The 24,737-nt window shown below is 31.2% G+C and overlaps 1 protein-coding gene across 1 annotated transcript; it reads right to left on the bottom strand.

Annotated features, from left to right (window-relative positions):
• Nucleotides 1–1,010: 1,010 nt before the first annotated feature.
• On the bottom strand, nt 1,011–5,973 carry LOC128993479 (uncharacterized). The gene is made up of 4 exons (XM_054417398.1): nt 5,619–5,973; nt 4,293–4,523; nt 3,610–3,736; nt 1,011–1,333 (listed from the first exon to the last, which is right to left on the bottom strand). The coding sequence occupies exons 1-4, from the start codon at nt 5,926–5,928 to the stop codon at nt 1,111–1,113; spliced, it is 891 nt and encodes a 296-aa protein (XP_054273373.1). The 5' UTR covers nt 5,929–5,973; the 3' UTR covers nt 1,011–1,110.
• Nucleotides 5,974–24,737: the final 18,764 nt, after the last annotated feature.

Here is a 24,737-nt window from a genome sequence, read left to right as displayed (position 1 = left end):
ACTTCGGACCCGGGTATAGTTATTGTTCTTTTTGCTGTTATTTAATTATGCTTATCAAACAAAAGCCTACGTTAGATAAAAATGACTGCAGTGAGCGTATTTTTCTTGCAAAAGAGAAAACCCCTTTTATAGACACAAAAAAATATGATATAGAATAAAAGATATCAAGAATAGATTTATGATCCTGTCAAATTATAATATCTAATTTATTAATCAAACATAGTTAGAGTTATGGCATACAAACAATAATTTCCTGCTGCAGCTAAATATATGCATTTAAATAAACGTATATGTCAAACGCTTGTAGACTCTGTGTGTAACAATACAAGTTATATATATGCAACACTTATGTATTTATGTGTTTCAACTACATAACTCCCAGACAAACATATATCATCAGGGTTCAGGTGTTAAAGTGAATGATTTACATTGCTTGAAATACAGCTTTCCCGCAGGTGACATTGTTAAAGCTGTATTCGTTATTTTGGCTTGTATTTATTCGAAAAACATTCACATTATCAAAAGGTTATTTGTTGAATATCCTTTTTCGTTTTACTATGGATAAGGCACTTCTTTTATTACGTTTTATTCACAATAAGAGTTGAAAAATCATGTTAAATAGGTATTTTCAATAAATACGCTGATATGGGTTTGGTAGTTTTATATTTTATACAACTAATAGCTTACTCCTGAGAAAACAAATTGAATATTCTGTAACAACCTATAACATATAACAGAATTATTAGTCTGGCATATTTTTATCCAATGTTAAAAGTTCAATACTTGCGTTTTATTTGGAACTTACACAGTTTTAAAATATTTTGAATTCATTTTTAAACGGATTAGACAAGTGACTAGTGTTATTTATGTTATGTAAGTTTGATATGCATTTAAATGTTAAATTTCAAGAATCCACAACATTGTTGACCAAACTAAAATTTTCCTTTACAAATTGTTTTCTTCTAGCCCTTACACTTATTTCGACCGATTAGTGTCATATGCGGTTCAAATGAAAATGTCTTTAATTTAAAATGGTTATTTGTAACATGAAGTTAAGATCTTTAACAAATATCTTCTCAAAATATCTATACAATACCGGTCTTCTTCTACTTAGTAGTAGGGCACTCCGTACAGAACGTCCAGTATGCAGGGTGCTGCGCAGATCAACTCTGGGTAAGGATTCTCACAGTACTCAGCTACAACATAGGCCGGAGCTGCCGTGTTGACCTGGAGGTTGATCACTCCAACTGTCACGAAGAACCCACGGTTTGGCAAACTGACCCCTCTCAGCTGGAGGTTCTCCAGAAGATACACCCCGTAACGGGTAAGATACCTGGATAATGTCAAGTGTTAAAATGTAGCACTGATTCACACAATTGTGTATTGGTTTTGCCGGTAGCGTTTGGTCGGTTGTGTGACACGATGTCATTTTATTATTTTACCCATTGGGTTATTTATTTTATTACGTACTACGACCAAGACTTTGAAGCTAACTTAGTGAAGTAGGCACGGGTTTCTTATTATAGGGAAAACAAATGAATAGATCCGCTAGGCTATTGTAATTTAACAAAGTGCGATCTATTTTAATTGAATAAGCATCTACAAAATGCAAGTTTTAGGTTAAACTAACCACCGTGTAAAATGTAACACAGCTAAGCACCTACCTTTTAGCGAATTTCCCATATAGGTAATAAGCTATTACCGTAGTACTCATGGTAAGACCTGGACGCGGGACCGATTTTTTTTTTCATTTTGAGGTCCCTAGAGGCCAAAAACACCATCCGTTCAAATTCATATATATATGTGTCCGTTAGCACGATAACTCGAGCAAAAATGATCCAATTTTGATGAAATTTGGTACAAACGTGTAAACCTACGTTTATTCGAACGAGTTCGCGATCCAGCATGATCGGACCATGGGAACGGGGGTTTACGGGGGGTTTTATGGGGTAAAAATATGTTTTTCCCATTTTTGACCCAAAAAACATAAAATTTAGCAATTTCTTTCCAAACCATTTTGTAGAGCTTAAAAAAACAAATAATTTAGTATATTGAAGCGTTATTATGCGCCTAATGGTTACGGAGAAAATTCCAAAAAATTGTAAATTTAAAATTCCCATGTTATTCTTAAGGAGAATAAGTAAATTGTTGTAGTTTGCTTGTTTATGAACATATTTTGATCAAATTTGGAAAATGTTTTTATTTCTTACTAACTATTAACGTTTTACAAAAAAAAACAGTTTTACCCTCCCTGATGCAGCAAACCTAAGTACTAGTTAAACTAATTCTATTTAAATAGAGAATAAATGTTATATTTTTAAGTAGACATTTCAGTGTAAATCCAATCAGTCAAATGGAAATTCGCTTAGTCTGCAGGTTTGCTGCGGCGGGGGTATTTTTAATCTGTAAACTAATACTTTTTCTTAACACCAAAATAAAAATGCCTAATAAAAGGACACAACAAAAACTAATTTCCAATCCTAAAGCCCAATGAATGTACATTTAAAATACATGGATAATATGGTTATGTTATTACATAGTATAAAACCCCATTTTTCAAATAGTTGAATAACTATGCTCGTCCTGTACTCACATAAAAGCAATCCAATCATCATTAGGGCTGGATAGAGGAACGAGAGGAATCCTAACAGTCTTTTTTCATATATACACTTCTGGCAACCGCAAATTTTAGAAAAACAGATCCCTTTTTCAGGGAAAACTAAACACGTTTGTAATGCACAAAGAATGTTGAAATAATACTATCCAGTTTCAAAAAAATACTATTTATAAACATTGACGTGGCAATGAAATTACTTTTTATATATCCTTATTTGTATATAATTTACGTGATGTAAATTTAAATACGTTGTGAATCCATCTGTATTACTATCTGATTTCTTAATTACTATTAAGCTTATCAAAAGTGTATTGAGACCTACAGAAACAAATTCTGAGAATGCATACAGTTGTATGAGCTATGTTTACACGTACGTGAGTATACATTTTTGGTTTTAACCAAAAATTTATAGAACGTTATAGAAATTTACGGAAATGTATGGAATAAATCGACCGCTAAGTGAGCCTACTACAATTACTGTAATATTGTAATGAATTATTAAATTGTAGTTATAGTGATAACTTACTAGGGACCAAACATAATATAGACTTAAATAAAGTCAATCATAAATCTAAAACTTAGTTTCAAGACATCTTTTACAATATTAGGATCTAGCCTAGGTATCATTTTTCTAAAACTAGTGTGTCCACCCAGCTGATAGAAGGCTTTATGCAATTTAGTAGTTGCATGTGTATTTACAGCTTTTAGAGTAGCGAACAAACAGCAGAATATTTGGCTGCACTTTACTTTAGGTTCTACACTCATTCGAATGAAAATATCGATTATTCGATTGTTTCATTCGATATATCGTTTGGTTAGTTAGGTTAGATTAACCTTACCTAACTAACCCAACGATATATCGAATGAAACAATCGATTAATCGATATATCGATCGGTATTTTCATTCGAATGAGTGTAGGACCTAAAGTAAAGTGCAGCCGAATATTTTACCTCCTATACCTTATACCTTGATATCTCCGATATCTCCTTACCTTGATACTGGCTCCAAGGGAGGTATCGCCTCGGCTGGGCTAGTGTTGAACCCAGTATCAACACCAGGGGAGTCTACACCAACAGCTACACACTGTGAGCTGCACTGGACCAAGAACTCTGCGGCCTCTGTATATAAAAGTAGTTATTGTTCAACAGGGTCTTAAAAGGGTGTTTCTATAAGAAATAAAAAAAGTAGTTAATCCAATTTGAAACGCTAAAGGATATCTGAGTACGGTACCCTTAAACCCTCAAAACCGTACTATTAAAATTACTGCTATCCCTTACTTTCTTGATATTGAGTGAATCATTTCTGTTTTACTTTGTTACAATTCTCTCTTAATACCTACTACTACCAGGATGTGTTAAGAATATTAGGAAAATAACTGTCATGACAAGGTCAAACAGCATCCTTAACAACCCCTTTTGACAGGAAACAGAGGAGTAGAATTGGACGTTTTGTGTAATACAAGTACATTTCATCTTACAATAGGGTTTAATTTTTATCTTTTTAATCTAATTAATTATGATTCAAATTAATATTATATAGAAACGAATCTATCTAGAATTTTTCGAACGACCAATCCTAACACGAAAGTAAAAACCTCCTTTATTGAGTCTGAAAAACTTTATAAGCTTATTGAATAATTGTAAAAAATACAGGATCCTGCGATTTGTACCTTACCCAACGAGAGCCCTGGCCAGCTGTACTGCAGAGGCAGTAGGAGATCTAGAAGGCTGTCGTCCCCGAAGTATCGCCTTGCGTCGTCGTAGCGGTCACTCCAGCCGAAGTCAAACAATGCTATAAACCTAGGAGGCAGTGGCCCGTTCTCACACACCCACTCCTCCAAGTCCTCAACGGTAACCTCATAGTCACGATTACGTGCTGCCTTGGCCTTTACATCTACCTTGATTCCTAAAAATAAATTAATATGGGTCATAATGGTCTTTTACTGCCTACCAAAAATAAAATAAATAAGTAGTCTATGTAATAGAATGGCATATAATTCTTAAATAAAAATACTGTATGTATAATTCTAATTCATTTTACTAGTTTTTCCAGAATAAAGATATTAAATGTATATGATTAAACTTTTATTAAAATAAAAGTATGTAGCTGTTTTATAAAATAATCTGTATTCCGTTATTTGTGATTTAATTTAATATGTTGATTCATTAGTGTAATCTATGCCATATACTGTTACTGGCTGAATGAAATTTTATTTAACGATAGTTAGGCCTATACATACAATATTCTTGAATGCATAAATACGTGAAAACTTTTTAAGATAGCATAGTGTATATTTTTACTGTACGTGAATTTTAATTTTTCACAGTAAAATTTTGAATAAACCTTTGTACTAGTTTTATAAAAATAAATCCCTGAAAACTAATTTGTTCGGTTAAACAACATTGTTTTAAAACGAAACGGTAGTTTTTAAGTAGTTCTTGTTCAAACATCGCTTTGGTATTGGAACAAAAAATCACTCATAAAATCTGTTATAGAATCAAACTGTATGCAGTGTTATCAAACAATGTTACCTCCGGACCTCAATTTTGATATTCTATATTTATATTTACATTAGAATAATTTATTCAGTGTGTTATTGATATATTGTCCCCGATTGTATTTTATTGAAAGCTATTCTTTACTAGTAGGTACTTGCCTAAAATGAACAAACGTTTTTTTTTAGAGTGTCATTAATTATCTTATTTTCAGTGTTAATTACAGGGATATATTTGGTAAAAAATTATTTTAAACGAAAGTATCACCTTCATTAAAATAGCTGTATTTTGTTTGGATATTAAATATCAAATAAGATTATGAAGTCAATAATTTCGATCCAAAATTAAACTGTGTAAATATTACGGTAACGTCTTTTTTATTTAGTACTTAAGTCATTGAATCACCAAGAAGTAATGTAAAAAGATCGATTTTAATAAAAAATTTAAAAATATTAAGTACAGCTAAACTCTAAAAATATCGTAGATTGCTTAAAACTGTACTCACCAGGAACCAAGAAGAAATCACAAAACGGTATTTCACCCACGCGGTATCCGTCCACGTGAAACCGTCCCGGCATATCCACATGGGTACCGACTTCATCTGCGGAGAAGAAGCGATTAACGGTGATATTGAGAGGATCTAGGAGGATGTCCAGTAGGTCCTCCTCGGGAGTGATGATGAAGGGCTCGAAGTTAGGGATGACCCTGGCCCTGTGGGAGAACGTGTACGACAGGAGTGCTGACGAGTAGAAACAGTTGGTCGCCCCTTCCACCACGGCCGAAAACGGTAATAATACGAGCCAGACCGGAAACATGGTCGCGTTTTTACCGCTTTTCGATAGAACAGCATCGCTGACGATCGCGCAAACAATGGGTAATTGCCACCATATATCAATAGTTATCGCCCGGTGGCGTTTATTAACCGATAGTGCTCCAGTGAGCGATAGTAATGGACTGGAAACGGAGCTATCTAGACCCTTATCATGCGTCTCAATGTAACCGACCTACGTATATTGTTTTTATTGTTTATGCTAATGCGTTGATTTAACTGTCTATTTTACATAGGTCTATTTAATAATCTCCACAAAATATGTAAAACAAACTGCCTTTTTACACGTTCTATGGTACTCATTAGGATAAGTTATTATGCTAAGTGAGAGACATCATAACATACACATATCTTAGAATGTAACAATAAAAGAACTAGAACAAATTTTGACAGCTGTCCTAGAAGAACGTTTCACCTTATCACTAATTAATGGGAACCTTCGGTTGTTATTTATTTAATATCTATTATAGCACTAAACATAAATTGAAATTTGAAAGAAGAAGCTACAACAATGTCAAATATAAGAAAAGTACTAAAAAACAGCTTTGATGATTGTTAGAAGAATATTTTTATTAATGAGTGATAATGAAATTATGCAAATAAACAGAAGCACAACATTTATTATTTTATATGCGTTTTTATAAAACTAGTTAAATATTTATTCCCGAATAAAATTCACTCGTTACTAGACGAATACAGTTGGTAGCGATGCATTTAAAACTCGTGGTCAAATCTCAAAGAAAGTCTTTTTTTTTATTCTGATTCCGTCGCAAAATCGTTAAATTCAGGAAGTCGCTCATTATTCTAAGCACACGCCCAAGCAGAAAATGGGGGAAACGAGCTGGGAAAACTACGCTACAGTCAACACTGAAAGCTCTCAACTGTTCTTTTACCCGTTAATCGATGATTATTCAATACAATTGGAGGCGTACATTTTTAAATCTACTAGTTAAAACAATATTTGATGGGGTTATTTGTGTTATAATGTGTATATCCTGTATATTTCTTCAAATTTCAATACTTGATTAATCTAAAGTAGATAATATAAATAAATGCATACATGAAAAATGGTAATTCATACTTGGTAAACAGATAATTAAGATGGTTAAAAACACACACTCAAAATGATTTTATGAACTGTAATAATTAAATTCTAACAAGATCTAAACAATCATAACGTATACATTTAAAGATAGTATAATTGTTAAAACATGATTAATAGAACGTTTTATATAAATGTCTAGAATTAAGAATTGTGAAGCAATAATACTTTAAAGAAGGTTAGAACGCTTCCAATTACGAATTAAAAATACTTATTGTTTATTGCCTATACATGTATATAAAACATCAAAATATAGTTTACCTTTTGCCATTTTAACTGAAATATGCATGTTTCCATCAATTGAAAACAACCCTTCTTCAAGTTGCCCTCCATTCGTTGCTTTAAAATACTATAGAATACGACGTTCTAGCTTGAGTACTCGTTAAACCTACCTAAAATATCGTTAGTTTCAGTTCTAATAAATCTCTGGCGTGATTGTAAAATTCTTAAACCTTAAGAGAATAGAATGTTGCATTAATTACGAACTATCTGCAACCACTGCGTCGTCGTCGCATATATTTTTGGACAACTGAATAATATAGTGAAACAGTTAATTTACAGTTAGATCTCAGCATCGAATATGTGGTCCACAAATAGTTGGGTGAACAAGTGGTTAAGAAGTTTTCAAAATAAACCAGAAGAACATTTTCATTTATCAATTTAACCTTATTTTGTTTCGTCCATTTAATGAAATGCTGGTATGTAATTGCATATGGTACCTTTGTTTTGATTCTGGTGGCAAAAGATTAGCACAAACAGTTTGTGCTCTCATTTCTATCTCGTCAACATCACTTTCACTAACTGATATTTTAAAATCAACTTTCATTTAACTTCCACCAACTTAGGTTAATAATACGCGAGTATCAACAGGAACAAGCCGGATCAACAATTAAAATTGTCAACTGATCAGCTGATCAGCTGATTAGTTGACGTTCGAAGTATTACAATTGTACTTCTTTTCTCTCAATCCTTGAACCTCATTGGTCCGTTACCCGTGTTGATATGAGAAAAACTATGCTGATATGAAATGAAACTATGCTGTTATGAAAGTAAACAGGTGTAAAGTGAAACTTTTTAATTCTAAGAACTGAACTGAATACTTAAAAAAAACGGTCTTAGGTAAATGTTCATAACACGAATCATAATGTTACCCACGTAACAAGCGATAAATAATTGACCAGTAAATATATCTCGTGGTAGAGGTTGGGTCAGAATGAGTTATTGGGGAGAGCTGACCAATGAACGATAACAAATTGTACGTCAGTGACACCCGTTTATCATAACCCACTGGAAAAGAGCTACGCACTCTGTAAATCTATTTGCCTTGAAACTAAGGTCAAAATAAAGTTAAAAAGGTTGTAAATATGAACGGAATAATATTATATTTTTAGTCTGTATTTAACAAACCAAACCTGCAACAGTTTACAGATAATAGGCATCACTTGCCCATAACTGTATAAGAGTATGAATTTTAAACTAGTCTTATAACATGCAGATATTTTCTTATTCTAGCAATTGCAAAACAAAATATTATACCTGTCCATCAGCAAGGTGTAATCAATATAATAAGTTCCAAAACATAGTTATTAAATTGCACTAGAGAAAGGTTTCACACATTTCCTATATTTTTATTTTTATTTTTTTTCTTGGAGAGGAGGGAAAATGCGTTTACGCAAACAGGTAGCCAGCCTGTAGTGTCAGACTCCTGAATTTATCAGACTACTCACTAAAAGAAACCCTCTACTCTGTTGACACAAACCTGGAATTGGTTGTCACATTACTTCAAGTCAGGCCAACATGTGACCTAAGCCCTCAGGGCTCTCACCGTTTCTGGCATTTAGATTCTTTATGACTAAGACTGCATCCTGGTCAAGGTCGAGCATCTGGGTGCGGAGAATACCCTGGATGTAATGTGACACACAGATCTAATATTGTCCTCACCCTTTGTCATCATCGGTATGACTGTGTTGCCTGTTACAATTATTTCACAAATTGGTTATCCCTTTTATACTGTTATTATAAATATATTCAAAGTCATCTTTTATCAGAAAGTCAAATTTCGTACATTTTGATTTAATCAGTCCATTTTTAAGAAATTGTATAACTCATTGACGTTAATCAATTGTCAAAACAGATTTTCAGTTAAAATTGTTCATTTATTTATTTATTTTTGTACTTTGCTAATAACATTTTACTGAATTGAATCACAACACCACTCATTATTAGTGAATACAGATCAAACCTACTTCTTTTGCACTAAGTTATCGTGCACTCGTTGCGTGACCAACCAAAACAATACATTTACAGGGCATTTTCATTACATTTAAATGTAAATAAATGTTTTATCCATAAGAACTTTATAGAATAGGAAGGTGTGGTAAAATACAGCTCTTAAATCAAGAGCTGGGATTATTGGGTCGATGGACTGAGTGAATACACTTTTTATAAGCTTGGAATATTTTGATTGGAGTGTCGTTTTGATTACTCTTGTGAATTACTTCGGTGACAGAAAGGTCTGCATTTGAGTTTATTAATCATGAGTTCCTAATAATGTTTCGTCATGTTAATGATTTATGTTAAAAACAAACTGATACCAATTTAGATTTTTACTTTAGATAAAACTAACTTTAGGGCTAATAGCATATATTCAGTGTGTTTGTTTGTAATGTGTTTTATTTCGTATTTAGTTTTAAATATACCTGTGTTTAATTTTTTAATGGTCATAATCAACTGGATGTGCTTCAAAAGGTTCAACAACGCTACACCAGCTTATTCAAAAAGATTTAGCTCATTACTCAGTTTAGTGGAAGGTATAGCTTTTGAACTGCAGGTTCTTGTATTATAAATATTGAGGGATAAGGTGTTAAGATTTTTCTTTGTGTGAAGCAGATTATTTGGTTTAACTAGCGTAGCTCTAAACGATTATTAGCTTTACTATTTTACTACTTTTGATACCTAACTCTTTAAAAATATCATATCTACCACACTATAAAACTTTATGTGCTAATTTATTGCCGTTTCCTATTATCAATATTCAAAATGGCAAAAGGTGTTATATTACCTAAAAACTTACCAAAATCTGAAGCAATTACTGAAGACAAACTCTAGGGAAGTTTTATTGAAATATCAAACATAGTTTGATTGTTTGACTATCCATCACTTTGAAGGTGATTGATTGAGAAAAGTCTCAAAACTAGTCTCGAATAATAATTATAATTTGTTTGTGTACTTATTATATAATGAATATTTATTAAACTTGGAATTTGAGATCGATGATATATTTTTCCACCGTATATTTTCTAAAAAAGAAAAAAATATTATATTAGATAAGATTATACTCAATATGCTCCGATTATTGTTCATGTCGTACGATTTCCGTCACTTGGGGGTCTTCAAATATGGTAACCTTTATTCAATTGAATTTTAAAGATAGATACATTCGTAGATATTAGCCTAGACACCTATTTATCATCAGTATTTTTACCTTAGATAATTACACTTATTACAAAATCCAAGAAGAACTGATTTCTCTTTGACAATAATTAATTGAATACTGAATCGTAAAAAGTTGCAAAACAATTCATACATCTAAATTTAGTTTAAAAATTATACAGTATTACTTGGTATTGAACATGTATTTATGGACATTGTCATAAATAAAAATAACACGAACTACAAAGCTACTCTTTTAAGTGAAAACTTATTAAACAACCCACAAATCGCATCTTCGGACAAGCCTTTGATTATGTAAAATGGAATATCGACTTATGATGATTTAAATTCTATAATATCATATGCATACGAATTTGCTCTGAATATTCTCTGTTTTATTGCATCATACACTAATCATAAAAATTTTAATACACCGAATAATGATTCATATTATTTGATGAAGCAGTACTTTTTTGCACTACATATTACTATGTGTCATATTTCATTATTTATTGGACACACAATTGTGTTTATAGTCTAAGTGTTACTATTATATCATCAACTGGTATTATCAAAACAATTAATTATTAATCCCTGTTATCTTGTACCATTCATTCCCAACTGTCGTATTGTAAATAATCACTGCAGTATGTTCGGAAGATCTCGTAAAATGTAGGTTTCAGATTTCTCTTGCGTGTGTGAAAAGACGTTTACAGACAAGCAATGTTGTTGCGTGTGTATAAGGATCTGCAATGACGTAGGAACTCCTTTCCCTGTATCTTGATAGACATGTTATTTTGTAGATAAATATATCTTTTACTTTTACCTGAGTTATTTTTTTCATATTAAGATTTATTTGTTGTCTTAAATATATTTATAGTACCATCAAGATTAAAACATACCAAGCCTATTGCTTTTTGTTTTTAAGTAAATTTACTTGACTTTCCATGTTATTTTTGTCGTACTGGCAATGCTGGCTTATAATGTTTTATTCTTTCTGAACAATATTTGCAAAAAGAATATACTAATTTAGTAGATAGTTGTACATTTATTTGATTTTACCCAGAAGTAATATTGTAAATAGATTTAGTATTAAAAAAGTTACAAATATTATTATAGATTAAATTGCCATTAGCTATGCGTTAACCACGACATGTACTAGTTTTAAGATTTTATTTCACCATTTTCTATTTAGCTTGTTTGTTTATGAACGATGTCATTTGTATCTTTTTATGCGTCTAGGTTTGTAATTACCTAGTTTTGGGAAAAAATGCTAATGCATCCTAAGGGTACAACAATACGAAAAATTCTCATGTATTTTATCAATATCATTTAAATATTTGTAATTTACCAATTGTATATCGAGCTATAAAGGCTGATTAAGGCCATCATTGGGATATCGAAAACAGTAAGAATTGGAAACAACTTTAAAGGGGGGCATTCCTTTTTTTTGTGACAGTTAAAAATGTGAATTAATTTTTTTTCAAAATTCAGCCGCTACTTTCGAATATGGTGGCCAACTTTGAAATGACTTATAGAACACCCTATATGTGTTTTCCAATAGAACATGAAATTAAAAAAAAAAAAACTTTTTTTATTCTTGGAATTTTTTCTATAAAGCTGGTTTAGGAGTTACAGCCCATGGCAAATGAATATGTTTGGAGCAAAAGTGTGGGGAGTAACTAAGTCTTAAAATAACATCTAGATTATAGAACGACCATAAAATACGTAACAAATATTGATTATATTATTTCCAAAATTGCGGCCCTTTTCCAAAGTGGCAACACACACGAAAAAGGAAAACTGTGTATTTTATGGCCTTTTAAAAATGTAGATGCAATTTAAAGACTAATTTACTTTTCGTATTTTTGCTACAAACCTACTCGTTTAGGAGCTACATGAAAAACGTATACCGGAAGTAATTTTTTTTTAGGCTGTAACTCCTAAACGAATAGCTTAATATTAAAAAATATGTAATGAATAAAAAAGTTTTAGATTTGATATTCTATCCAAAAACATGATAAAAAATATAGGGTGTCCCATAAGAATTTAAAATATGGCTGATACATTGGAAAATGGTGGCTGAATTTCAAAAAACTCAATTCACATTTTTAACTGCCACAGAAAATAAAGGAATTTTCTCCAATTTAAGGTTTTTTTCAATTCTTACTGTTCTCAATGTCCCATTGGTGGATTCCTAGAGTTGATCACCCTATACATTAAAAAACACATTTAAATATATATATATATTTAAGTTATGCCCGAAGAACAAATAAACTCGTTAGTCTATGAGTGTAAAGCGAGTAAACTATTTAACAGTAATAACAAAATCAAAACTAATATTCTTGAAAAATATAAAGAGTGTGTGTGATTTAATATCATTGTAGCGATTGAGTTTTACTTAACAGCTTGTAAAATCGTTAAATTATTTCGATTGTCCCTGTATTATACTCAAATGACCTAAACTACCTTATTTACAACCAAACATGTATAACTAAAGCTAATAGCATTCCAAATAGCTTTTCATTCATTTTAAGCTTTTCATTTTAATAGCTTTCCAAATATCAACTTGAAAATGAATAATTTACATATTCCACTCACCATTGCAATAGAGTACATCTCTAATGTGTATAATGTAATATTTATTATTTATTGTATACACATTGACCATACCTAACCAGTTTACAATTTCATTCTAAGGGTTTATGACATATAAAATGTAACAGCCAATGGCAAAGACATTTGATGACAAGTGAAGTGTAAGCTGAATTATATTCTTTGTTTACAACTGTATGAGTGGAAAGTGCCTAGTGCAACTGACGTGGGCTTCAGAATCTAAGTGACGATGTAGGTGACATGTTACTGCTTGATGAAACAATAGCCTCTCAAATGTAATATTTTTTGCAAGTATAAGATTCATTATTATTTTTAATTTGGTTTTGATCATATTTTTTACATTTGTCTGTTTTTTAGCTTTTTGCGATGTTGTCAGGAATTATAAATACAAAAAAAGTAAACTTATTTTTTTCTTTACGTAATACATCGTTGAATAACGTTTTGTGTTTATATACAAGGAAATGGTTTGCATTATTAAACCCCTTTTTATATCCACTCGAAAAAGACTGTTCTCTGTGTTGAATGTTCCAATTACATATTACATTATATATCCAAAAACATTTCCAGTCAGCTGGTGGTCCTTTATTTTGAATAATAGCTTACCATAAACAACTTTAACCCTTTTTAGAGTGCATGAAAATAAAAACATCTGACAAGTGTGTTATTTGAAATTAAAAGAACATACCTTCCACGTTTAACTTTGCCTAACGCATCTGTTGGTTTAATTAAAACCGGTGTGTTTTTATCATAAGTTATACAATATTGTATGGAATAAACAAATATGAGAGGTAGATTTCAAAGTCAGATAATTCTCAAATCAATCTTATAAAACCAGTATTATCAGGAAATTTATTGCAAGTACGGTCCTTGTGTTGTACTTACGTTAAGTAAATCTGTATCTTATGTTAAATAAAACTGAGTAAAAACATAGTTATAACGAATAATACTTAACTTTGTAAACTGATTATTTTTCGTTAATTTAGATGGGTAAGTTGTATAATAAATGGAGTAATGAGACCGTTAAATACGTTACAGCAGATCTTTTAATTAAATACCAAACACTCTAAGCCCCCTTTGTCAACCCACTATACGCCCAGCTGTGTTGGTTAATTATATAAGCCCAGGGTTTATGGCGTTATTATGGCTTATTTCACTGATAGAGCACTAATGATAGTGGTTACTTTAACCTGCATCTACCGTATGACGTTTTACAACATATATGAACTCTCTAAAACGTATTAGTATAGGATAAAATTAAATAATTTTTAGAATTAATTATGCATGTACTGATCGTACGATTTGAACATACAATGCTTAAAATAGCAAACTTTAACATATTATAATTAAATACATATAACAGCATCATAGCGTGGACGAGTTTGGCTAACTACTTAAGTTTAAATAGTCAGTTATAGTGATTTACAATCATTCTAGTTTATCAGGAAAGGGTTAGTCAGCTTAATTTTGTAAGTTTATGACTATTATAGAAGTTATAACTGAAGTTGGAAGAGTAATTGTCCAATAACACTAGAGTAACAAAACCATTGAACTACTATTAGTTCAATGATGATATTTCGGGACTTCAACGAATGGTGTTAATGCTTATAAAACTGAATGGAAAAAATAAACATCCGAGTGCTTTTGGAAATATTGACGTGAAATGAAATGAAATGAAATTAAAATAAATTAAATGAAAAGAAATTAAACGAAATTAAACAAAACGAAACGAACGTAACGGACCAGAACGTAACGTAACGGATCCGATCGGATCGGATCGGAACGGAACGGAACGGATCGGAACGGAACAGAACGTATCTGATCGGAACGGATCGGAACGGAACGGATCGGATCGGAATGGATCGAAACTGAACGGAACGGAAATAAATGAAACGAAACTAAACGAAATGATTTTGATACCACGTGTTTTTTCCTATTTAAGACAGCACGAGTCACGCGAGTTTTCATTTCTGACATGACCTTAGCGTAAATAAGAATGTCATAAATATAACAAGCATATCCTTTAAGACCCATTTGTATGTTGTCCATTGTTCATTGGAAAAGCGCGTCTGCACTTGTTATTTGCACTAAACAACTTTATACTAAATAACTTTATTGTTGTTATTTGGATTCCATAGGCTGTTCTGCGATATCGGAAGAACCCCTTTGAGGGTAGTAATTGTCAACAATTCTTGTGATAATTCGTCAACCTTAAGCTGTGAATATTCTGTAGAAAGGTCCAATTTAGAATAAAATCTATTGGTGGAATCATTTTATAATGGTAGTTATTAACATTTTACTTATGAAAATACCAGCCCGGAGATGCCTAAAAGGTGTTTTTAATATATACTTGACTAAGAAGAGTATATTTAATGTGTGTGTGAAAATAGTATCAAAATAATGATGCCAGTGTAGAACTCTTATCACGCACAGGCAGAAGCCCATGTTGTAATCTTTGTATATCATTGTAATGTTGCATTATAACTTGTTGAAATAAAGATTGATTTGAAGATAAACAGATAACGGTAGTCTGTAGTCAGTCATCATAACAGTGGAATAAATTTACAATTTTGTTAATTTACATGATGACTAAAGGAGTATTGTGTAGTTCATATAAATTACATGGCTCTACAGTTGAATAGTTGTAATAAAGCGTGAGGACGAGTTTTTCTTTTCAAATTTAGCGTAGAACGTAATGCAACGGAACGGATTGGAGCGGATCGAAACGGATCAGAACGGAACGTAACGGACCAGAACGGATCGGACCGGAACGGAACGGATTGGATTGGACCGGAACGGAACGGACCGGACCGGATGGGAACATAACAAATCGGAACGGATCAGATTAAAACGAAACGGAACAAAACAAAACGAAACGGGAAGAAAAGAAACGAAAGGAAACGAAATGATTTTGACACCACGTGTCATTATCCTATTTAACCTATTTAATGCATCCTCAACACGAGTTTTCATTTCTGACATGTCTCAATATTACAATAGTCTCTGATTTCCACTCTGGAGCCAGTTGATGCTTTGTATTATTTGGTCTAGACACTTTATTTGAAAAAAGATTCTTGAAAGAGCAAAATAAATGTTCTTAAGAAATCACTAAAAATGACATTAGCATTGCCCGCAAGTAGAATATTCCAAATAACTGAGTTGAGAGCAACTATAAAGTGATATGTTTTATCAAGAGTAATCGGTCGAGTAAAGTTTAAGCAATATAAGGGTCTTTATTCTTGGACAGAGGGAAATCTCGCAATTTCCCTATTTATTGAACAATTAATTTCCCTATCCTTTAGTACCTGGCTCAGAATGGATAGCCACAGTGGCCTGATTTCAACCAAACACTGACTGATTGGTTTGTCTGCTAGTTTCATGTATGAGGCTTTATTGAGATTACGTTAAAAAAATGGGATTCCTTATGAACAATTTTTGCCTCTGCAAAATTCATACGATGATTTTATGACGAGCGATTTAAGATTTTTCCACTTGAAATTTTTTGTTTTCTTTGTGTAATTTTATTCTAGTGTTCAATGGTCTTTTTGTCTCGCCATATTAAGGTCGAGAACAATCCTTACAATTTATTCTGTAAACACAGTTTTTTAGTATCCTGACTTTCATTTTTGGGTTTTGTTTCGACGAAAATCTGCCTAGAATCTAAGTGTGTTTTGTGCTCTAAACGCTTTTTACACTTTGAATTTCCTAGCAACCAATCCGATTTTCTCCGATAACCCTGACACATATGGGATTGACTCGTAGAACGTAACGCAACGGAACGGATCGGAGCGGATCAAAACGGATCAGAACGGAACGTAACGGATCGGACCGGAACGGAATGGAACGGATTGGAACGGAACGGATTGGACCGGAACGGAACGGACCGGACCGGAAGGGATTATAACAAATCGGAACGGATCAGATCAAAACGAAACTGAACAAAACTAAACGAAATGGAAAGAAAAAAAACGAAACGAAACGAAGTGGAGAGACATTTCCTTGCGTTTTTGTAAACTATATTGTTTGAACGTACAATGAAATGGAAATAACAGTTTGTCCACAGTAATGATTGTTGCGCGTTCCATGTATTATTAAACGAAAATCTCTTATTAACATACACAATTTATCATAGGTAAAACCATAACGAGTGTTTTAAACAATTAAATTATTCAGACTATTTACAGTTTATCGTGAATAGCCTCTATATGTGTAGGCACTTTAGATGTAAAATTACTCGTTGTTAGAATTTGTTTGTCAGTTTAGGTGAGATTCAAAGGAGCACTTCAGTTCTGGCAGTTTGTTAGTTTATATTGGATGTTACTTAGTAAAATTACCCTTGCGGTACATAATTCAAGTTAATGGCTCAGCTTATCTTGCTAACTATCTCATCAAGATTTGCTACTCTTCCTTGCCGACAATGGAGATCAATCAAATTATTTCCTCTGTTGTATATATTCTAAAATTTAATGACACGGTTGGTGAAAAAAAATATTTTTATGTTTTAATTCTTTAAAGTTATCTTTTGGATTTATAGTTGACATGTTGTTGATGAAAGATGGAATTTATTTTTTTTAGGTGGAAAGTTGTCCAAATCCAAGTTAACGCTTAATTGCTTCGTTACTTTTTTTATTTGTTTGCTAAAAGATGTAAATAAAATGTTTGAATGTCCAAGCAAACATTCAATGTTTTATTATACTCAGTATTTTCAAAAATTGTTTTAAGTGGAAAGTACAAGTAATGTACATTAAACAAAATATGTTCAATCTTGTATGAATAAAAAAACATTTAATATTTTTTTAAATACGCATTATATAATAATCAACATTATAAAAGTAATTTTAAAAGTATATTTTAAACTTTAGAATTTTTAGAAAAAGTAATAAAATATATTTCTTTGCAGGAAAAAGAGTAATTTAAATAATCACATTTGAAGAAACAGAAAAAGTGTGGATTGCAATTGATGTAAAATGGCAGAGTGACTAAACGAATAACCTCTTTGACAAATCATTCGAGACTACAAGTTACATTATTGATATAAACTTCCTCCTTGACGTCCATTAAAATTCTCACTTTGTAAATTACTTTAAAAGAAAGGGAAAATTGAGTTATACCTCGAAAAACACCTTCAAACATAATTTTGGAGAAAAAAAACCTTTTCCAAACGTCAGCAGTTTGAAATCTCATTAGTTGTTGAGATAAATTAAACTATGCATGCAGAAATTCGGTAGACAATATTGATCAATGTTGAAACAATAGAGATCCAATTACAAATTATTATTGCGATATCATTAAAATACAATATACAAAAAATGTATTCCTACTAACTTATTTGTTTCATAATAAATTGTTAAAAACTAATTGTATGTCGTCTGTACATGGCAATGATTTTATAACATGGGCCAGAGATTTTATTAATTTTCATTATCTAGGTAAATGCCTTTTCCTGGTGAATTTGGGTGATATTTAGAATGCCATAACTTAGCAAAAAACCAATTTTTTTACCCATAGTTCTATTTCCGTGTTTACTGATTGAGATATAAATTTACTGGTAAATATAGGTGCCTAACGGATGATTAATATAGATCTAAATGCCATCTGGCAATAGGCCTTATTGGGAAGCAGACCTTTAATGATTAACCAGATTATTAATGGATTATGAACTCTTTAAAGTGTAGAGATTATTAAATAATAAAAAATTAAAATCTGCTCATCTAGACGTTTGATTAATTTTTTTTATACTTTAAAACTGTTTGTCAAATATTTTAATTTTATTTCGGTTTTGTTAGTGAAAAAAGATATTCCAAAATGTACTGATATAACATGAAACATACGCTGAAGATTTAGTATTTGGGTGGGGGGATTCCTTGGTTCGTAGCTTAAGGTATCTTAAAGCTAATGCCTATTAAATTGAAAAGAGTTCCGAAGAATACCATTTTTATATAAGCCGTCTTAGCTAATAATATAAATCCAATATGGCGAGACAGTAGGAACACCAAAGAAAATCATTAAACATTTATTTAGTACACACGATCTACCACTATACACAATGTATAATAGGGGTTTAGTTTGTATGCTTATGACACTAAATATATTATGAAAATCCAAAATTTGATAGAGTCGGAAATACTCATATTTTACTAAATCAATACTCAGATGACAATTGTGTGAAGAGGTATTAAATATTTAAGATAATCGTTCAGATAATTGTATTAAACAAATATTGTGTTAATTGTATAAACTACTAGCAGTTACCTGTTGGCTCTGCCCGACGTACTTTAGAGTTTGACTATAAACCGGCTGGAATTGTGACTACACTACGGGCTAACATGACCTTTTACATAACTTTTCCTTATATTAAAAGCTATTAAGGATTAAATGCATTTTTATATCCCAATTACCTAAGCTAATTAGACTAATGGTACTACTGAACGAAGGGAGAATCATTTGAAAATTTAACTCAAAATTTCAGTAGCTTGTTTTCTGGTAGCCTACTATTACAGTTCAGGATTCTTATAATAAGTTGTAACCAATCTTCACTTAGGCCTATAACAAAAGGATATAGGCTATTATATATTTACATACTAAGACTATATAAAAATTGTCTATATTGCATTGTATTGAACCATATACCTATTGGTATGCATGGACAATTATTATACATGGTATAAAAAAGATATGGATTGAAATATAAATAAAACCAAAAACGCATGGTGAAAATTAAGTTATTTTATGTAAAAATATCAGTAAAAATATACTGAATTGTTACAAAGTATATGCATTGGTTATTGCAATAAATATTGAATAATCCTTTATGTAACCTATTGTAAAAAATCAATCTAATTCAGCAGGGACCCTCTATAGAACTTTCTTTCTTACCACCTTCAATATTGTAAACAGAATAAGTTCTTATACATCATTCAAATAAAAAGGTCAAATCATGTGTAATATTTGTAGCGCCCTATTGATCTAAAATTGATTAAAAATTAATAGTAAATCATTCAACTTGTTTTTATTTTTATTTTAGTTACCAATTTCAGTTATAACTACAAATGAGCTTTAAGATATTGTACAAGAATAAAAAAACTCTAGTGACATAATTTGAGACTTTATATGCCATTTAGAAAAATTAGATCTTTTAGGGAATATTTAACATATCTCTATAAACAATTGTATCTATATTTCTTAAATTAATATACCTTCTTAAGATCGGTCCACCAAAGCAATTTTTTTGTAAGTATCGTCAATTGGAGAATCTAAAATCGTCCATTCAAAGCAGACCGTAAGACATTTTTCGCAAAATCAGAATAGACTCGTGTGAAAATTTTCAAATAAATCTTTACATCTCAAGAATTTGTATGGTAAAATTATTCTTGGTAAAAATATGTTAACTTTAAAATAAGCTATACTTATGTAAAATATAAGTATATTTCAGATGTCTCTAAATATCATTATAGAGACATGTTTATATTATTGTTTCACTTTGTAGTAAAACACAGGCCATCGTTACTCAGACTGCCTCAGGTTGTTAAACTTTACAAACTACAACCTGACCTGGAGACTTTCCCTGCTGTAATTAGTTACGCTTACACAAACCTAATTATAGCGAGAGATTGTTTAACGTCTAGATTAAAAATGTTATAACATCACAAGGTATTAAGTATGGCAATTTTTACCAATTTTAGAGAGAAATTTTGTAGATTTTTTAATTAGCCTTAAACTTAATGGATTTTGTAATACATAATAATCCTTATACATAAAAGATAACTCTTATAACAAAGAAAATAGTTTAACGATATCATTGGGGTTTTATAATTCGTATTGTACGACAAAAATATTTACCATGATACTTAAGCAATACGCATTGAAAGATACAGTATATCAATATGGACTCTCAAATTCACCCTTGTTTTAGATGAAACTATTCTAATACTTTAATACTTAAATAATTTTCGACGAAATGGCGACCATACAAAGTAGGTATTTTAAGCCAAGTATGAATGGAGATGAGTGTAGGATGAGTGGCGCGATCTTGTAGTCTTGTTAGTGACTAAGGCCGACATATTCCTTAGACGCAGCTGTTAATTAATAGCCCATAAAGCTAATGGCAACTAAGGGACCTACAGTTTATAGTGGAATCCGAACCACATTTTCGCCTTGGTATATACGAATTGGTCTAATTATCATTACAGTACCGTGGATAGTCGTAATACTCACTCGTGCGGACGTTAATCCACACCAGAGAGTATCGCATCCACAGTGCATGCCTATCCACAATTCGTGACCTCCTAGTAGCTGGATTACAGGACGACGCCACCCGTCTATACGTCCAGTCTGTACGTGAGTGACTGGGAATTAAAAATAAATGAGTGACCACACAGTCAATTGTCAACCATTAAATATCTTGGAGAATCATCACTTCATCAAAAATTGACAATTCAACTCGGGGGTCTATCTACTAAACCAACAAAAGTTGTATTGGCTCAGGGGTTATGATAAGCAGATTAGTTTTGATTGAGTATTTACTGATTAGTGATAATTCTCACTGAGATATCTGTTGTATGATGTATAGAGCTCAAATCTGTCCTGGAGTTAAAGCGTATAAATCAAACAGACATTTGAGATCCTGGAGCAATCCATTACCATCATAACAATAAAACAACACTTATTATCTCGTATATCTAGTTCTGTTATAACATACTTGTACAATTTGAAGCTGATAAGCTCATTCTGTAACTATAATTCTGAAGAAATCAGGAACTTAGGTAATCGTACATTTATAGTTACATAATAATTAATTGGTAATCATATATTCTCGAATGGTCATACATTTCATAACATCGTAGTCTGTCAAGTAAATTCTCTTCTGTTCATGAGTAGTTTTGGTATTACATTATGTTTTGTGGGTAACATGCACTTAAATAAATAGTAAATAGCAAAAATACATAATTACAGACCGTTGATTTGCACACTGAACATTGAACAGCAATAACAATCATGAAGCCGAGTATGAACAAAATTATGTAATATATTTACACTATTACTTTTTAATATACAAAATTCTATATTTCGGCCTAAGTAAGTAACAACAAAAAGAAATAAATAGTGTTATTATTGTTATAGTATTGTAAATACTATACAGTAAACACAGATAATGTGAAAGCAATTACATTTAATGGACCTAAATAACACGAACTATAAAAAGAATTAATAATTCTCGAATAAAAAATATTGATGAGTGATTCATAAGAAAATATTGATTGTTTAATTTAGCCTCCTCTGAAGGCACGATCGTTAAAGCATTGTATTAAATCGCATTTAAAATAATAAATATAAGTCAGTTTGCTGTCAGGTTTTGTTTTTTTTTCTTTTTTTTTTCTTTTGCTATTCGGGTGATAGCAAATATGAAAACCAAGGAGAAGTACATTAATACTAGCAGTAAAATTTAATTAATCTTTTATCAACGGTGCGCGTGTCTTTAACTGTAGATATAAAGAATGACATGTTTATCTTTTCTCTACCCCCTACCATGTTTTGAAGTACGAGAAAGGAACTTATATAATTTATATTAAAAATTTTTCTAGTTTTTAACTTCATCGAATCTTATTTTGATCCTGTTTTTTCTGTGTTGTTTTATACCATACGTCTTTATTTATACACATTTAGCTAACCCTAATTAATTTTATATTTCAAGAAATTGCAAAATATAAAATGTCTTCTTTTATAACATAAATCTAAAGATACAATTCAACTTTTATTATTTTAGGCAACAATCTATGACAGATTTGGATGATTTCCATGATAATAATATTAGCCTTTAGGATAGACTTTTACTAATATAATTATCATTATGTGTAATTTAGTATCTCCATGAATTACATATTATTATGTATCTAAAATAAGTTTTTCATTATAAAGTTTCTAATAATTTAGGCAGACTATAACGTAGCATATAATTTGTAAGCTGGATGTTATCCTTTGTATACAACTAAGTGAAGTGGTTGAAGTGCCTGATGCTTCTGACACGGGCTTCAGCCTACATGCGAGTGACGTGTTGTATTTTGTGTTTTGACGAAACTAAAACCGTTCTAATTATCCTACAATAATACTGCTTTTGACGTTTCAATATTTTGTAAATATTGCAAAATTATTTTATTTTTCTTATTATTTTATTTTATCCATGGGTATATCTAATTAATGGAAGAAGCAACAATATCGCATGTAAACTGAAAATGAATGATACATTATCTTTAAGAGTTGCATCACAAAGGGAAAGTTCTTTATTTCAAAATTTGTAGTTTTTTTGAACAAATATAATGATTCAGCTCAATATTTTTATATACTTGTGTGTTTGTGTTAAAATGTTTTTAATTAAATATTTATATGTATTTTATGCAGTGGAAAATTCTAATAATAAACATAATTTGGTAAAAAACTTATAAATAATATTTTATGGCATATTATGTGTGTAGAAATAAAAAAATATTAAAACTCTTATATTAGAAATATGGATCATAGCTACATAGTTTGCGAGAGGCCAGCCACAACATATACGATTCTCTTATGAAAGCCAAGATTCTTTACAGCCCAATATCCACCATCGTTCTCTATTTCCAATATCTTGCTCGTGATATTATCATAGCATTCTTCCTTCTGTTATGACCAAATTCTGAAAAAGACATAGAAAAACATTTTTGTTTCAGTGCAAAAGGGTATTTCGCTAGAATTTGTATTTTTTGGCAAAACCCCCTTAAGAAACCTTTAAATAATTTGCATGACTGGTTTTTTTATCAGTAATGATCGCATATTTATTGTTAAATATAATTTTGGTGTACAAATAGAAAAATATATTTAAAATTGCAATCAAAGTATTTAGTCTATCTCAATAAAAATTATATAAATTACTCATCTGCATAAAAATGAAAGTAAATTTTACTATGAACTGTTTACAGTCTGCTATTATTGCTATTGTCCTTGTTGTTTTTGTTGTGTTGTTATTTCCAGATACGTATCTTTTAATTGTAAGAAATTAAGTTTCAATATAATAACTATATAATATCAATTTCAATATAATTTAATTAAAGTCGAAAACTTGAAACGATAGAGAGCTTAAAAACCATTTCGGCCCGTGGTACAAACGCTATTTTTCACCACACTATACTCTATTACCACTATTTAATACAAAAATAATCTCACTAACAGTCAACACACTACTTTAAGATTAGGTATGTCAAATATTTTGAGGAATCGTAAAAAAAATAACAATAGTTACCTAAGCAGCGATGTTAAATAGTTATAGTATGTTATTGTAAGCTGAATGCAGTCTAATTTAATATAAATATTGGTCGAATAGTTTTTTGGTGTTAAATGTAATAAAAAGACCAATTACATTTGGTGAGTTTGGTGAGTCGGTGGCTCAGTTAGTAGCGTCACGGACTTTGGGCCCAAGGCAGAAGTGTCGTGGGTTCGGATCCTGGTCACTGCCACAAACTTTTATCAGTAAAGTTCACCTTTGTACTGTACCGACTCACCCCTTGCTTTGCTGGATGCGTTCCACGCACAGATCTGTAGTCTATGTGGACGGGCAAATGCAAGTTTAAAAGAGGCCGCCAACATCTAAAAAAAAAAGAACAGGACTAATAAATTCATCA

Source organism: Macrosteles quadrilineatus, unplaced genomic scaffold (assembly GCF_028750875.1).
Source record: "Macrosteles quadrilineatus isolate MER2022 unplaced genomic scaffold, UCM_ALF_1.0 Scaffold_4__1_contigs__length_99947679, whole genome shotgun sequence".
NCBI classification, from domain to species: domain Eukaryota; kingdom Metazoa; phylum Arthropoda; class Insecta; order Hemiptera; family Cicadellidae; genus Macrosteles; species Macrosteles quadrilineatus.
Note: the sequence above shows the minus strand (reverse complement) of the source record. Positions and strands in the feature narration are given on the sequence as shown.